At 43.2% G+C, this 18,164-nt stretch overlaps 1 protein-coding gene across 1 annotated transcript; it reads right to left on the bottom strand.

Annotated features, from left to right (window-relative positions):
* LOC119518149 (ribose-phosphate pyrophosphokinase 2-like) lies at window positions 1-3,763 on the bottom strand. The gene is made up of 2 exons (XM_037815202.1): window positions 3,730-3,763; window positions 1-1,610 (listed from the first exon to the last, which is right to left on the bottom strand). Exon 2 carries the CDS (start codon window positions 1,602-1,604, stop codon window positions 564-566), a length of 1,041 nt encoding a protein of 346 aa, XP_037671130.1. The 5' UTR covers window positions 1,605-1,610; window positions 3,730-3,763; the 3' UTR covers window positions 1-563.
* Between the last annotated feature and the right edge of the window lie 14,401 nt (window positions 3,764-18,164).

Genomic DNA, 18,164 nt, shown 5'->3' with positions numbered 1-18,164 from the left:
TTCAACTAAATGTAATTTTCTTCAAATTAAGCATAATAACCAAGGTAGTTTATTTGAACCCTGGTTACTAATTTAAAAAAAAAACAACAAAACTCAAAGAATTATAAATTTTCCAAGGTTCTCTCAAAAGTAAAGGGTTAATTCTACACTGAGTTTTACTCCAAATGTCCCCACAGGTGTTATCATCATATAATACATACGAGGCTTTAATCAGAAATCATCTCTGGGAACCCCTGAAATCTACAAACTAGGAATTGCCACAATACAATTATATACTGAAAGAACAAAGAAAAGGGTCACCTGCCAGAATAAGTCAAGAGAACACAAACATTTCTCATTTAAGAGCGTTCATTTAAAAAGCAAATAACTCACATTCTCCTCACCCTCCCACCCCCCCAAAAATCCTGTAAATAAACGGTGTCAAACTTTAAGGGGGTGGGGGGGGGTGGACTGAATCTCAGAATATGCAAAGAACTGATACAGATTTAGCACTGTTGATTCCTAAAGTTAAAAAACAGACAAAGCCCAAGAGCAGGGCTGGCTGGACACTTCCCATTCCGGCGTTACAGCGGGACGTGGCTAAACAGGTAAGACACCGATTCACCGTTGTGTGTCCTCCGGATCGCTTCTGCCAAAATCATCGAGATATCGACAACCTGGATCTTGGAGCAGCGCTCCATCTTGTCCTCCTGCGGAATCGTGTTCGTCACCACCACGGCCTCAAAGGCGGCGCTGTTGATTCTGGAAATCGCCGGCCCCGAGAAGACGCCGTGCGTGAGGAGGGCGTAGACGCGCGTGGCCCCGGCCGAGAGCAGCCTGTCGGCGGCGTGGCAGACGGCGCCACACGTGTCGGCCATGTCGTCCACGAGGAGCGCCACGCGGCCCTTCACGTCCCCCACCAGCACCATGCGGTCCACCTCGTTCGCCCTCTTCCTCTCCTTGTGGATGAGCGCGAAGCCCACGTTGAGCCGGTCCGCGATGGACGTGGCCCTCTTGGCTCCGCCCGCGTCGGGGGAGACGATGATGCAGCGCTTCCACTCGGCGATGTTCTCCCGGATCCACTGCACCACCGCCGGTTCCGCGTACAGGTTATCCACGGGGATGTCGAAGAACCCCTGAATCTGAGAGGCGTGCAGGTCCATGGTGATGATGTGATCCGCCCCGGCCACCGACAGCATGTTGGCCACCAGTTTTGCCGAAATCGGGGCGCGGCTCTTGTCCTTCTTGTCTTGCCGGGCGTAGGGGAAACAGGGGATGACCGCCGTCACCCTGGCGGACGAGGCGATCTTGCAGGCGTTGATCATGATGAGGAGCTCCATCAGGTGGTCGTTGATGGCCCCGCAGCCGCTCTGCAGGATGTACACGTCCTCGCCCCTCACGCTCTCGCCGATCTCCACGCTGGTCTCCTGGTTGCTGAACTTCTTGGTGACCACCTTGCCGAGCTCCAGGCCCAGCCGGTCGGCCACGCGCTGGGACAGGTCCTGGTGGGAGCTGCCGCTGAAGAGCACGATGTTGGGCATGGCGGGGCGCGGGGCTGGGGGCGCGCGCGCCGCGCGGGAGCCGGAAAGCGCAGCGGCCAAACCGGAGGAGGAGGAGCTGGCCATGGTTTCCTGGAGCATCACACCAAAGCACGAGCAAGGAAAGAGAAAAACAGATACATGGGACTCTGTCAGCATTAAACACACACACACGCACACACAAATAAAAACATTTGTGAATCAAAGGACACTATGGAGAGAGTGAAAAGAGAGCCTACAGAATGGAAAAAAAAAAGAAGAGAATACTTGGAAATCATGTATCTGATAAAGATCTAGTATTCAGAATCCATAAAGAGCTCTTAAAACTCAACACAAAATGAAGGTTTGGAGGATCCTGTGAAGATGGCAGAGTAGAAAGCTCAAGAAATCCTTCCCTCCACCAAAACAACTATTGAACTGGCAGGGACTGGTTGACTCAACTATTTGAAACTCCAGATTTCTCAGGAAACACAGTGGCATCCAGGGAGGAGCAGAAGGAAGAGGCTAGTAAATTGCAGTAAATACCAGTGAGTTCACCCTTCCTGCAGCAGCTACCACCCCCCAGGTGGGCAGCAGTGGGAACCAAAGCTCAGGCTCCTGACTCAGCTTGCTGGTGCCGGGGTGGACATAGAGACCTAGTCCTCCAAACCTCAGGATTGTGTTTGTCTGATCACATCACTACTTTTGCTTAGTTACTTCAGATCACTGGTTGCCAGCTCTGAGGTCAGCCACTGTTCCAATCACCCTGGGGAAAAGGTGGCAGAGGAATCTTAAAGAGAGTACCCTTTCTCAAAACTAGGGAAAACAGTTAAGGGGCAGCATTAACTTGGCAAGTGCCAAATCAAGAAAACGCATCTTTGAAAGCCATAGAAGAAGCCCCTGGCGCCTTTACTGTGCTGCCCCCACCCCCCAACCACTTCACAATGTGGGGTGAACCAGCTTGCACTACAATAATGAGTCCCTGGCCCTTTTCCAGAGGGAGCAGAGTGGCCCCTGTGCAATTACTGGGGTGCTTGTATGTTGGTGCCAATCTATAGGGTGGAAGTCTGAGAGATTGAGCCTGGAACTTGCATCAGGCATGCCCTCCCACTGTTCGTCCTGAGGGCTGAGCAGTGGCTTGCAGACAGCTGGGACAGTATGAAAACAACTAAGTTGAAATGAACTGGGGCAAAGGACTACCTGCATTAGGTCATTCAAGAGAGTACCCAGGAGGGGGTGAAAGTCTATTTCAAAGGGAATAGAGGGAGCATTCACTCAAATTCCTGTAAATTGTAAACAGGGAATTCCTAAGGCCTCTAGAAACAAAAGCCCAGGAAAGAAACAGGCTCTGCAGCTTCAAGCAGGCTCAGATAAGACAGGGAGGATCCTGTACTTTACATTTGCCTTGGATGATCTTCTTGATAGGAGGGCTAGGCTCTGAAGGAGACCACCACAGGGTCAATTTGCAAAGACAGTGAAAAGTGCTTCTTGCTTTGGTTTATCCCTTTTGATTAACAACTGGCATTCAAGAAAATCTATGTCATATCACTAGCTGGATACAGACAGCTTAGGGACTAAATTCCAAAGTTAACACCTTAAATGCTAAACACTTTAAATACTACAGTGGGCAATAAAAGATTAGAAGACAAAGAAATAAAAAATGATAGCCCATCCAAAGGAACAAGATAAAAATCCAGACTCTATCCATGAAGAGGTCCAGGCTTTGGAGTTACCAGACAGAGACTTTTAAAAAATGATCCTCAATATGCTCATGGAGGTAAAGGAAAACACAGAGAAAGAACTAAAAGATACAAGAAAAACAATGAACAGTATGAGAATCTCTTTGAGAGTCTCAATAGGAACCAAATGGAAATACTGGAGTTAAACGCAGTAACTGAAATGAAAAATTCCCTGAATACTTTCCACAGCAGATTGGAGGAGGCAGAAAAAAGAATCAGTGATTTCAAAGATAAGACAATTGCAACGATCCAGGCTGAGGAGTAAAAAGAAAAAAAAAATGAAAAGGAAAAAACAGATCCTAAGAGACCTGTGGGACACTATCAAGCATACCAATATATGCATTATTGGAGTCCCAGTGGAAAAGAGAGAAAGAGGCAGAAAGAATATTCAAAGATATAACAACAGAAAACTTCCCAAATTTAACAAAAGACATGAATATGCACATCAAGAAGCCCAACAAGCCCCAAACAGGATAAACTCAAAGAGAACTAACCTGGACGCATGGTAATCAAATTTCCAATGCCAAGGACAAGGAGAGTGTTTCTGAAAGCTGTAAGAGAAAAGCAATAGATTAAGTTCCAATTTTTTGTCAGGAACCATGGGGGAAAGAATGAAGTAGTAAGTAGTATGAAATATTTAAAGTGCTGAAAGAAAACAATTGCCAACAAAGAATTTTATATCTGGCAAGACTTTCTTTCTACAAAAAAGAAAAAAAGGAGAAATTAAGAGATTCCCAGATATACAAAAAACTGAAAAGCTGAGGGAGGTAATTACCACTAGATCTGCCCTACAAGCAATACTGAAGAGAGTTCTTTGGACTGAAAGGAAAGGACACTAGACAGTGGATCAAAAGTGGCATACAGAAATAAAGATCTCTAGTAAAAGTGAACATATGGGTAATTACAGTGCCAGTACTATTGTATTTTTTGGTATTTAACTCCACTTCTTACTTCTTATAGGTGCTAAAATGCAAATGTATAAAAATAATGCATTTGAATTTTAGCACCTGTTTTGGACATACAACGTAAAAGATAACAACAAGAGTGAGAGAAAGGGGGTATATAGGAACAGTGTATGTGTATGCTATAGAAGATAAATTGGTATCAACAAATATATATGATTGTTCTAGATTTAGGATGTTAAATTTTAGCCCCATAATAAACACAAAGAAAAAACATGAAAAATATACTAAGAAAGAAATGAGGAGGGACTGAAAAGGGCACAATCCAGAAAATCAAATAAATCTGGAAGTAGACATCAACCAAAGTAATGAGGGTTAAAGACAAAATAGCAAAATGGCAGAGGAAATTCCTGCATTATCACTGGTTTCTTTAAAAGAAAAAAGCAGTCAGAAGGCAGAGATTGACAGAATGGCCAAAGAAGCATGATTCAGCCATATGCTGTTTACAAAACTCACCTTAAATTCAAAGACATAAGCAGGTTAAAAGTTAAAGGATGGGGAAAAATTTACCATGCAAGTAGTAAACAAATGCGAGTTAGGGTAGCTGTACTAATATCAAATAGAATAGATTTTAAGTAAAAAACTGTTACGAGGGTCAAAGTAAGTCATTTTATACTGATAAAAAAGTCAGTTCAACAAAAAAAACATAACATATGTAAATATATATGCACCTATTGGCAGAGCCCCAAAATATATGAAGAAAGTATTGACAGATTGGAAGGGAAAAACAATGGTTCTCTATTAATAGTAGGAGATTTCAATACATACTTTCAAAAATGGATAGAACACTAAACAGAAGAACAATAACGAAATAGAAGACTTGAATGACACTCTAAACCAGGTAGACTTACAGACACTTGTAGAGCACTTCATCTAATAGCTGCAGACTATGCATTTTTCTTAGTGCACATGGATCATTCTCCTGGATAGACCATATGTTAAGTCGCAAAACAAGTCTTAATACATTAAAACATATCTTCTTCATGATTGTATAACAATGTAGCTTACAAGGAGTGACAGTGTGATTGTGAAAACCCCATGGATCACACTCTCTTTATCCAGTGCATGGATGGATGAGTAGAAAAATGGGGACAAAACCTAAATGAAAAATAGGGAGGGGTGATTTGGGTGTTCTTTTTTTATTTTTATTTTTTATTCTTATTCTGATTCTTTCTGGTGTAAGGAAAATGTTCAAAAATAGATTGGGGTGATGAATGCACAACTATAAGATGGTACTGTGAACAGTTGATTGTACTTCATGGATGACTGTATGGTATGTGAATATATCTCAATAAAACTGAATTTAAAAAAAAAAAAATCTTCTTCAACCACAATGGAATGAAGCTAGAAATCAATAACAAAGGAAGAAATGGAAAATTCACATGTGTGGAAATTAAACAATGTACTCCTAAACAACCAACGAGTTCAAGAAGAAATCATAAGAGGAATTAGAAAATATCTTGAGGTAAAACATAACACACCAAAACTTAAGGAATGCAGCAAAGTTAGTGCTGAGAGGGAAATAGCTCCAATGCTTACATTTAAAGTAAACAAAGATCTCAAAAGAGAGACCTAACCTCAAAACTGGAGGAGCAAAACTAAAGAGAAAAATAAACTCAAAAAGAAGAGCAAACTAAACCCAAAGTGAGCAGAAGGAAGGAAATAAAGATTAGAGCAGTGATAATGAAATAAAGAATTAAAAAAATGCAAAATCAATGAAACAAAAAATTGGTTCTTTGAAAGATCAGTAAAATCAACAAACCTTTAGCTAGACTGACAAAGAAATAGAACCAAATCAGAAATGAAAAGGGGGACATTATTACCAACCTAACAAAAATAAAAAGGATGATAAAAGGATGCTAGGAAAAACCGTATGCCAACAAATTAGATAACCGATGTGAGATGGACAAATTCCTAGAAATACAGAAACTACCTACACTGACTCTAACAGAAATAGAAGATCTCAACAATCCAACAATGAGCAAAGAGATTGAATCAGTAATCAAAACCCTCCCATAAGATAAAGTCCAGGATCAGATGGCTTCACAGGTGAATTTTATCAAACATTCCAAGAAGAATTAAAATCAATCCTGCTCAAACTCTTCCAAAAATTGAAGGGGAGGGAACACTCCCTAACTCATTCTATGAGACCATCATCACCTTCATATCAAAGCCAGATAAAGATACCACAAGAAAAGAAAGTTACAGACCCATATGCCTTATGAATATAGATGCAAAAATTCTCAACAAAATGCAAGCAAACTGAATCCAACAGCCATTAAAACAATTATACACCATGATCAGTGGAATTTATCCCCATTATATGGAAGGGTGGTTCAATTTAAGAAAATCAATTAATATAATACACCACATTAAGAAAACAAAAGAAAGAGAAAATCACAATGATCATCTAATTGATGCAGAAAAGGCATTTGACAAAATCCAGCACCCCTTCTTGATAAAAACACTTGGAAAACTAGGAATAGAAGGAAACTTCCTCTGCATGTTAAAGGGCATATCTGAAAATCCCACAGCTAACATCATATTCAGTGGTGAAAGACTGAAAGACTTCCCTCTAAGATCAGGACTAAGACAAGGATACCCACCATCACCAGAAATAGGAACCCTCACTCATTGTTGGTGGGAATGTAAAATGGTTCAGCCACTATGGAAGACAGTTTGGCAGTTCCTTAGAATGTTAAGTATAGATAATCATATGACCCCGTAATCCCACCTCTAAGTATATATCCCAAAGGATTGAAAGTAGGGACTCAAAAAGATATTTGCACACTGATGTTCATAGTGGCATTATTCACAATTGCCAAAGGATAGACGCAACTCAAGTGTCCATCAACCAATGAATGGATAAACAAAATGTGTTATATACATACAGTGGAATATTATTCAGCTGTAAAAAGGAATGATGCTCTGATACTTGTAAGAACATGGGTGAACCTTGAAGACATCATGTTGAGTGAAATAAGCCACACACAAAAGGACCAATGTTGTATGATCCCACTGATATTAAATAATTTGAGTATGCAAATTTATAGAGGTAGAAACTAAACTATGGGTTACCAGGGGCTCTAGTAGTAGGGAATGGGGAGTTAATTCTTAATTTGTACAGAGTTTCTATTTGGGGTGATAGAAAATTAACAACAGCATTGAATTTTATATTTTACTGGTTAAAAGGGGAAAGTTTAGGTTATATATATGTTACTAGAATAAAATTTTTTTTAAAAGGACTGTATAGAGACACACAACTAGGTGAATGGACAGCATTTTGAGTGAAGTATGCCAGAAATGAAAAGACAAACATTATAATGCCTCACTAATATGGACTAACTATAATGTGTAAACTCTGAGAATTCAATCTTAGAGCCCAACTTATCAGGGGAATGCTTACTGTAATGGTCCCTAGATTGTAAACTCTTACAGCAGTCACATCTATTCCTGAGTCATAATGGTTATCTCTAAATTCTGAGATGCTGAGCTCTTTGTGTATAACCTGGTCAGTCTCTGGAACTCTGGATGTCTGTGTGACACCTGAAGCTAGAGCTTAGCAGCTATGAATGTCAGTATCACTTGATACAGCAACTGTTAAAAAAGCTGAAAAAGAGTTCAGACTTCAGTTAGGCCAAAGGGTAAAGGACAATATTGACTGTTTTAAAACTTCAACTTCTGTGTGAAACCAAGGGAAGAGATGTTTACTTGGTGCAGGATCTATATTTTCTGCAGCACACTAAATAATTTAACTTGTACAGTCAGTTTATTCAAACACCATAATTACATGGAACTTTGAATAGGAAGTGAGATCTGGTAAGTTTGTACGGGTTAGTGTGAAATCCCAATGCATCCCAAAGTAATTTGGGCAGAGAATAAAAATATATTTGCAGGGCCCTCCTGAGGAATTGGGGGAAAATTTGGAAATGCTGGACTTCCCCACCTGGGTTATTACTGATATTCTCACAAACACAAGGACTAATAATTTGGTAGGATGAGCCCTAGATCTTGGGCTTGCCCTTATGAAGCTCCTTACTGCAAAGGAGAAGCTGAGCCTACTTATAATTGTGCCTAAGAGTCTCCCCCAGAGAAGAACCTCTTTGTTTCTCAGATGTGACCTCTCTCTCTCTCTCTAAGCCCACGTGGCAGGTGAACTCACTGCCCTCCCCACTACATGGGACATGACTCCCAGGGGTGTAAATCTCCCTGGCAATGTGGGGCATGATTCCCAGGGATGAGCCTGGACCCAGCATCATGGGACTGAGAAAATCTTCCTGACCAAAAGGGGCAAGAGAAATGAAACAAAATAAAGTTTCAGTGGCTGAGAGATTTCAAATGGAGTCTAGAGGTCACACTGAAGGGATTTCTTATGCATGATATAGATATCCCTTTTTAGTTTTTAGTGTATTGGAATAGCTAGAAGGAAATACCTGAAACTGTAGAACTGCAACCCAGTAGCCTTGATTCTTGAAGGCGATTGCAAAACTATGTAGTTTACATGGCATGACTGTGTGATTGTGAAAACCTTGTGGCTCACACTCCCTTTATCCAGAAAAATGGGGACAAAAACTAAACGAAAAATAGGGTGGGATGGGGGAATGGAATATTTTAGGTGTTCTTCTTTTACTTTTTACTTTTTTTTGGAGTAAGGAAAATGTTCAAAAATTGTTTCTGGTGATGAATGTACAACTATAAGATAGTACTGTGAATAACCAGTTGTACACTGTGGATGATTGTAGAGTAAGTGAATATATATCAATAAAACTGTATTTAAAAAAAGAACTGTATAATACAGAAAGTGAACCCTAATGTAAACCATAGACTACAGTTAAAAGTACAATTATAAAAATGTTCTTTCATCAGTGTAACAAATATACCACACTAATGCAAGGTGTTTAAAAAAATCTTTTTAAACGTGACTACTAGAAAATTTTACTTAAGTATGTAGCTGACGTGTATATTTCATAGTTTATTTAGCCATTCCCCCAATTAAGTAGTTTCTAATATAATTTATAATATTTTAAAAATTAAATTAATGTATAAACTAAAATTTCTAATATTATAAACAATGCTACAGTGAACATAAGCTAATGAGAATAGCTTAGAGCTGTACTGTCCAATACAGTAGCCACAAGTGGACATTTCCATTTAAATTAGAATTAAATAAAATTAGAAATCCAGTTCCTTAGGCACACTGGCCACATTTCAAGGGCTCACCAGCTATATGTGGCTCATGGCTACTATGTTAGCACAGGATGTCATTCCAGAAAGTTTTACTGGACAGTGCTGGCTTAAGAGCTTTAAGAACATGGGTTCCGCTGCTTTCTAGCTTGTGTGATCTCAAACAAGTTACTTTTCCTCTCCTTGCCTCATTTAACTCATCCATAAAATGGAAATGTTTATAGTACCTACCCCACGGGGCAGTTGCAAGAATTAAATGAGTTAACACATGTAAATCTTTAGAAGTAGAGCCTGGCACGTGGTAGCCTCTATATAGCTGTTAGCGTGGCTGATAGAATCTCTTGTCAACCCTGTTGCTTTTAGCTCCTGGGGTACTGGCTGAATGCCACCTGTCAGACACGGATCGTCAGCCATCCGAACAGAGAATCTCTCAGCCTGGTGGCAGAGACTCTTCCTTTGGCACCCTTTATTTTGTTCAGGTCTGTTCTAGTTTGCTAATGCTGCCGTTTAGCAAAATACCAGAAATGGACAGGCTTTTATAAAGGGGGTTTATTTGGTTACACAGTTATAGTCTTAAGGCCATCAAGTGTCCAAGGTAAGGCATTAACAAAGGATACCTTCACCGGAGGATGGCCAGTGGTGTCCGGAAAACCTCTGTTAGCTGGGAAGGCATGTGGCTGACGCCCGCTCTGGAGTTCTAGTTTCAGAATGGCTTTCTCCCAGGATGTTCCTCTCTAGGCTGCAGCTTCTCAGGGCAAACTCTGGGCTAGTACCTCCAAAGCATCAGCAAAACTCTGCTTTCAACGGCCGTCTTCAAAATGTCTGTAAGCTGCAGCTCCTCTCTCAGCTCCTGTGCATTCTTCAAAGTGTCCCTCTTGGCTGTAGCAAGCTCACTCCTTCTGTCTAAGCTTATCTAGTGCTCCAGTAAACTAATCAAAGCCCACACTGAGTGGGCGGGGCCACACCTGTATGGAAATTATCTAATCAGAGTTATCACCTACAGTTGGGTGGGTCGCATCTCCATGGAAACACTCAAAGAATTACAATCTAATCAACACTAATATGTCTGCCAACACAAGATAGCATCAAAGATAATGGCATCTTGGGAGATATAATATCTCCAAACCAGCACAAGGTCTATATTGAGAAATTTTTCTGAGGAAGTTGTAGGGTGTTTCCTTCAAATACTCACTAAAGTGATTTCGACATTAAGTTCTCCTTTCCTCTTTTGTTTTTCGCTCCCCATCTCCGTCTCCCAGTCTCTCCTCTCTGAATCGTCCAGGTCCCCATTTCATCACAACTCAACCCTCAGGGTTCATCCCCCATGGGCCTTCTTGCAGGCAAGCTGGCTTAGAACTTTCCTCTCCCATGTTTCTGCTCCCCCACCCCATTATACCATTTTCTCCCAGTCTTCACTCCTGGAATATACCACTAGTTGATTAACTGTTTTTCTGCTCTTCTTTGCTCCACTCTATTGGATGTACTGAAAGCTTGCAGCGCAGGGACTATTAAGGTCCACCACAACATTCTTCTCTCCCTGCCTTCCAGAATATATGCCTGGTGGGTGTTTGCTGAATGAACATAACTTTGGAAAGGAGCTCTGTACAGCTAAGTGTTGAGTACATTAATGAGTGGCTTTATTGCCAGGGAAACCTTCAACACATTTTAGTAAGTTCCAGAAGGAATCCTTTTAGACCAGCTACGTTGAATTTGTAATCTAATTTAATCTCCATACTATAAGCATTTTGTTAAGTTCCAGAAAGAATCTCTTTGGGATCAATTACGTTACACTAAAAATCTTTACAAATTGAGGTATTTTTCATGCAGAAAATCATTCTTTAGGTGTCTAGGACATAAGTTTCAGGTATTTCTCATATTTAGGTACTGCATTTTTATTGCTTATTATTAACTTTATTATTATTTCCTTTATTCTTTTGTCTTAGCTCTTGTGATTTACATTATTTTCATTATATCTACTAATCAGGTGTTGATAGTATATAGATTTCAATTGACATTTATATATTTTTCTTTTAATTAGCCACCTTCCTGAAAGCTGTTAAGTGGGTTGCACATGTTTTCTCTTTTTTTCAAATAGATTTATAAAATGCAAAGGAAGATAATTTTGTCTCCATTCTGATAGAACTATCTTTAATGGGGGGCGGGGGGGCAAACTTCCAGAATCATGTTTAATCATTTAAGGATAGCATACATTCTTGGCTTATGGATTGACTAGGAATGGGTTTCCATTATTTAGCTCTAGGAAGTGATATTTTTCTTGATAGGCTCAACCAGTCAGTTATGGATCTCTACTTCTCAGAGTTTCATACCTATTTCTCCTTGGAAACCCCAAGTCCTTTGGCCAAATTTCCTGCTCCCCTTTCTTCTTGCTATCAACCGTATTATCAGTCTTCATTTTTGCACATTTCATAAAATCCAAGGGCAAAGGTGTTAGTTATAAGAGAGGGAGAGAATTTATTTGCTTTCACTTCATATTTGCTCCTGAAATCCTGGCATCCTTTACCTGTACCTTATTTGCCTGAGGAAAAAAAAAAATCCTACTTAATCCTCAAGGACCCACTTCAAGTGTCACCTTCTTTGTAAAACTTTTGCTGAACAGCATCCACATCAGAATTAGACCCACCCACTGCCTCCCAAGCTTTTCCTTATTTGGAGCATTGTCATAAAGCATCCTCTGGCTTCCAAACAAAATAATCTCTGGAAAGTAGGTAAAGTATCTCTAATGCATGGCTCATTCTCGGTTCTATATTAATATTTTGGCAAAACGTAAAATAGTGACTTGGGATCAGCCAACTAAAAACAAAGATTTGCCCAGCAATATCAGGTTTCCTTCCTAGGCATTAGCGGTTCTTCAAAAATCAAACACATTTCTCCTTGAAAACTTTTGAGCTCTAATATCTTACACTGGTGGGGAGAAAGGGAGTCAATTATTCATTAGAATAATGTTGACTTTGATAATTTAAACCAGTCTTTCACTTCATGAGAGTCCAAAGTAAGGGTCAAAGAACTCAGCTAATAAATAAGAACTAGAGCTGAAATTTACACCTGGTCTGTCTGTCTCTTGACAGCTCCCTCTGAAGACTGAGTCTCAGCCCAGGCTGCAGGGACAAGTTATTGATGGGGTCATCTGAGCTCTCTAACAACTAAAGGTAGGTACTGCCTTTGAATGTGCTTTGTGACTAAGCCACTTTTCGGTGGTTATATTATTTCTTCTTTGCTTTTCATAGTGATTAAGAAGTAAAATCTATAAGAGGTAAAGGGCTTGGTTTACGCTTGCTTTGAGGTGCTCAGTTTCTAAGTACTCCTCCATCCTCCTGTGGGAGTAGAAGAATTTCAAGCGATGGACTGGGTAATGGTGGAATTCAGCTGTTGTTAAATGAGACCTTGATGGTTAAGTTTGTAGTAGTCCATCGTCGGTCCCTGGGATCCGTCCAGTTTTTGCAGGAGCCAGACTGGTGAATTAAATGGGATGTGATGGAGACCACCACCCCTGCATCCTCTATAACTTAGAGGGTGGCATTGTTCTCTGCTATTCTCACCAGCCCCCTGCCCCAGGATTTACTCTCTTGGCCAGAGAGGGCAGTTTCAGGGGCTTCCACTTCTGTAATAGCTCTTACTCTACAGGTCAAAGAACCTAAGTGAGGATTCTGCCAACTGCTACGTCTATTTGGATTATATATTTGGGAACCAGGGAAATGAACACTGTGGGCCCAGTGGGCCCACTGAGGGACCTGGGGCAGGACACGATGCATTACTTGATCCTGTGCGTCTTACTCCCTCACTAATAAGAGTCCTATTGGTGCTTTATGTCCCCATGTGTCTGCATTAACTTGGATTCTGTTACCAATTGCCTTGAAATGTCTGACTATTCCGCTTTCCCAGGGTAAGGTAACCCAAGTGTTGGGGATTGAATCATGCCCCCCAACAAAAGGCATGTTCAGGTCCCAACCCCTGGTCCTGTAGGTGTGAACAGGATCTTTGAAGATGTCATTAATCAAGGTGTGCCCAAACTGAACAAGGGTGGGCCTTAATACAATGTGGCTGAAGTCCTGGTAAGCAAAGAAAGTTGGATATGGTAAAAAGAAAAGCTACAGGAGGCACCTGGAAGACGAAGGTCAACAGAACCTAGAGGAGAAAGAAGAGACCGTGTGCGTGGCCTTGTGATGGAAAAGCCGAGGAATCCCAAAGATTGCCAGCCAGCCAGAAGATACTGACATTCAGGAAGAAGCAAGCCTTCTAGCCTCTGAAACCGTGAGCCCATAAATACCTGTTATTAAGCCATCCCATTGTACACTATTTGTTTTAGCAGTGAGAAAACAAAAACACCAAGTAGATTAAATGGCCTGAGGTCTCTTTGGGGAAGGACTTGGAGAATCACTACTATATACATTTGCCATGGATCTGGTTTTTCCTTAAGGGGATGACTGTTTTGTGTCTAAGAACTGGCTCAAATGCGGAAACCAGGCAGTTGATTGTGACTTTCCACTGGGACAGCTAACCTCAGCCTTCTGAGCCTCCAGATCCTTTGGTTGTATATTTTAGGTCTTTGTTGACTGCCCATCTGTCTTGCCCCATGTTCTATTAGCCATTTCCATGGACGCCTGTAAGCCAGGTGCCTCCATCTGCCATTTTCACCTTGCTGCCCAATCCTGCCTCCTTGCTTCTCATGGGTGGGTATTGCCACCCAGTCTCTGCTCTTCCAGGATCCAAACCACCCCCCACCCCTGGAGCCCCATTCTGTACCAGCACCTCCTATAGTCAGTCGTGGCCTACAGATGACAGTCAATGAACCTGGTGGTGCCTCCCCACCTTCCCCCATGGCCTTGGTGAAGTCTCTTCCAGGCCTTCTTGCGGATAGTCAGTGGGTGGCGTTCATTCTAGCATGGCCACTTCACTGCCTCCACTGTCTAACTTGAAAGTCATGGATGGCATCTCTACTTCATTCGACGTGGGACATTTCTCTTTCCAAGTGCCTTCTCTACAGTGCATCTGAACCAGCGCCCACCTTCTGGGACCCTGTATTATGGGAGAGAGCCTCCAGGTCTACAAGCCCTTCCTTATGCATGCCCCCTCCTTTGAGGATCCATTCCCAGGCTTATTTGTAATTCCTGCCAGTGTATATTAGTCAGGACCTGTGGCTCTTCCCACGCATAATCCCCTTCTCCCTAAACAGGCAGAACAGTTCCCCCATCAGTCTCAGGGGATTTAACCTTGGTGCTTAGGGTGGTAGCCAGAGGAGAGGTGCGGGCAGATCCAGAAGAGGGAATGCATTGTCCTCTAGGGTTCCTGCTTCATCATTGGGCAGGAGTCGGGTCAGGGGTGCTGCTGTCCTCTAACAAGTGAGAGTGAGCCACTTCTGTAGGCCCAAAGGGTTCCAGGGAATCTGAAGTTTTACTAACGAAAGATTCTCAACCGTAGTCTGATGCCCCTTTCATGATCAGAGCCCTGACGCTGGTGTTGGGGGCCGACCACAGCTGAGAATTCCGTCTTTTCTAAAGTTCTCACTCTAAGTTAAATCCTGGGCCTGCGTCTCCATACTGTCCACTCTCTAACTGTAGACGATGCTTGAAACAGGCTGCTAAAGAGGTTCTCTGGCTTTTATACCTCACTTTATGTTGCTGGATAATGGCCCAGAGCCTGTCAATTTTTTTCTCTTCCTCTAACAGCATCTTCTATCGTCAGCCCTGGTTATGACATCATCAGTGACTACCCAATTTCAAACTTCAGCTTCACAGTTCTCATGATTAGTATTTCTCCCATACCCTCAAACACCAGAGACACTGAATAAGCCAGAGCATTCCCTTCTACCCACAGCCCGGCCCAGCTACCCCCCAGGCGTGAGTCTTACACAAGTGCGTAGCTATCAGCCTTTCACATTCCACCAGTGACTGCTTTTAGGAACTTTCCAGTACCTGCTCTCTAGAGCTGAGCTTGAGACAGAAGTTGGGAGCGCGTGATGGCTTGGGGACGTGCCCCTGGGGGAGAAAGGGAATGAAAAAAACAGAAGAGGGCCAGAAAAGGAGTTAAGCAAGGCTGGAATCTCCGAAGGGCACCACGGAACTGGTCACAACTGAGAAAAGGCCTTTCTTACCCTGGGGTCAGTGAGTGATCGGTGTGAGCTGTGAAGGGGAGGTCGTGGTGGCTAACCTGCCCCAGGACTCAGCCAAGAACAGGTCACTGGAGAAGGGGGCAGCTGTGAGCTATGAGCACTATAACACTCGGAGCACCTGGCAGGGCAGGTGCAGGGGCGCAGCCCAGGGAAGCTGGGTAGGGCATTAATTGAATCCACTACAGGCTTCCTCGGTGCCTGGAGGTTCTTCAAAAGTCTAATTCATCCCTCTTTGACACCTACTGTTCTTGGATTATTTTATCACCCAGTCTGGAGGGTGGGACACTTGGAGCCAGTTTGCTGCTAGCGATACAGAAACTGTAAAGGAAACTGGCTAAGTAATCTCTGTAGGTCATGCCTCTTGAAAGAGCAGAGACAACAGTAAAATCCTTTCTCTAAACAGCACTCCCTTTGGATTAAGCTCTGGTCTGGAGGAAAACAAGTTTGTTTGCCACCTCAGTCAAAGACTCAGCTATTTGAAGGCAGGAACTTGAGATGCTTTGTAACTTAATTTATCTTGATGTTGGGGGCTGACCACGGCTGAGAATTCAATCTTTTCTAAAGTACTCCTTTTAAATTAAATCCTGAGCCTGTTTCTCAGTGCTGTCTGCCCTCTAACTGCAGATGACAGTTAAAACAGGCTGCTAAGGAGGTTCTCTGGCTTTTACACCTCACTTTATGTTGCTGGTTGAGTGCCCATAGCCTGTCAATTTTATCTCTTTCTGTAACAGCATCTTCTATCATCAGCCCTAGTGACAATAAGATCAGAGGTCACCCAATTTCAAATTTCAATTTCACAGTTCTTATGGTTACTATTTTCATACTAATTTTCATACAGGTTTGCTATAGTGAGTGGTAATGAAACTAGAGGAAAAGGCCTACATTTGCTTTGAAGACTTGAAGGAGGTGGGGTTGCAAGATCCCCTCCAGAGCCTGTTCTGGGTAGAGAATGCCAAGGAATGACTTTTTAAAAAAAAATTCCTTTTCTTACCCAGGTTGCTCAGATACTCAGTACTAAGATTTAAGGGCTGACTGCAGTGGCAGTTTGTCAATAGAGAGTATGACATGGAAAATGAAATAAGAAGCCAAACTAATGTGACTTCCAAGGGAAGCATTTTGAAATACCTCAAAGCTCAGGTGAAATATATTAGGGATTTAACTTTTTAATTCTTCCCCATTCTGTATTTGATCATCTGAAATTCATTTGGAAAAGGCAAGCAAATTACTGAGTCCACCCTTATGGCTGTTCTTGTAAATATTTCTTAATGGTGTAGAAGAAGCTGTGAAGGTGAAATTCTGGAACCATTCTTCATCAGGAAGAAAATTGTGATGCTAATCTTGAAAGTGGGTGCTGAATTTTGGAGGTTTGAAATTCCCCTTTCCCATTCGTGCTTCCTCAAAGTACTTCTTTCAGTGTTCTGCTCCCAATACACAACCAATATTTTATCACTTTAATGATTTCTTTCCATAATAATAGTGACGAAAGTGCTACCAGAAAAGGTATATGCTGCCTATTTTGGGAGTAATAAAATTCTGATGGGGGACTCAGGAGGGCTTCATGGAAGAGGAGGCATGGGTAGGATTTGAAGGACAAAATCTATAATAGCTGGAACACATGAAAGAGGAAAGGAGATTGAGGCTTTCAATGCCAGGCCAAGGGTCTTTTCTGAGTGTCAAGGAAGTGGCTGAAGGCTCTGAAGAGGGGAGTAATATGTGTTTCAGTAAGATCACCCAGGTCACAAGATCATGGTTAAAAGGGAGTGGAAAACACTAGAAGTGGAGCATCGGAGAGGAAGCTTTTGCAATGAGCTTGGTGAGAGAAGACTGACTGACTCAGGGAGAGCTCAGAACCACAGCCCCAGCCGGAATCACACAATCACAAGCCTAGGTCAGGTTCAGGCAATTTGGTGTAAAGGATTCTACAGTACCTGGCTCTTAATCAAAACCGGGAACCCAACGGGGAGGGGCAGAGTCGGACTGGAGGGGAGAGGCAACGAGCAGTTAGTCCTCCGCTGGACATCGCGGTGGAAACGTCAAAAAGGGGTTGGAAGTATGGCTTTGGCACTCGAGAGCTAGAGCTGGTCCTGGAGCCTCCTAAGATTGTCGAATCTGAGGCGGGATCCCGATGGGATGGGCGGGGGGCGACCCTTTTCTGGAGCCGGATTTAAATCTCTCCCCTTTCTGGCACGCATGTGAGGTAGGATGGAGAGCCGGAGCCCGGCTTGGGTCGGGCGGACTTCAGCGCCGCGGCTGCGGGGCCGGGGGCCGGGCGCCGGAGCCTCAGCGGGCGAAGGTTTCGCCCAGCGGCTGGGCGAGGATCGAGGGGCGCGTCGCAAGAGGAAAGGCGACTTTGGGAAGCAGACGGAGCCCGGCCGCCCCTCCGCCAGCGCGGCGGAGACGCGGGAAGCAGCTGCCGGGCACGACCCGCCCACTAGCGCGCGCCTCCCGCCGGCCGCCCGGCGCTCCAGTGACGCGTGAAGCCCGCCCCGCCCGCGCTCGCCGGGCCCGTTAGCTGCGCGCCGCGCCTCGTAGGCGACGGCCCCTGGGCGGCGGCGCGTGCGGACGCGGGCCTGGCGCGCCCCCTGGCGGCCCGGCGGGGAGCGGCGGGCGCGGCGCTGACCCGGAGGCGGCGGCGGCGGTGCCCGGATGGAGGCAC

Source organism: Choloepus didactylus, chromosome 21 (genome assembly GCF_015220235.1).
Source record: "Choloepus didactylus isolate mChoDid1 chromosome 21, mChoDid1.pri, whole genome shotgun sequence".
In the NCBI taxonomy this organism is placed as follows: Eukaryota; Metazoa; Chordata; class Mammalia; order Pilosa; family Megalonychidae; genus Choloepus; species Choloepus didactylus.
The sequence above is the reverse complement of the archived record's forward strand: the minus strand, read 5'-3'. Positions and strand labels throughout refer to the sequence as shown.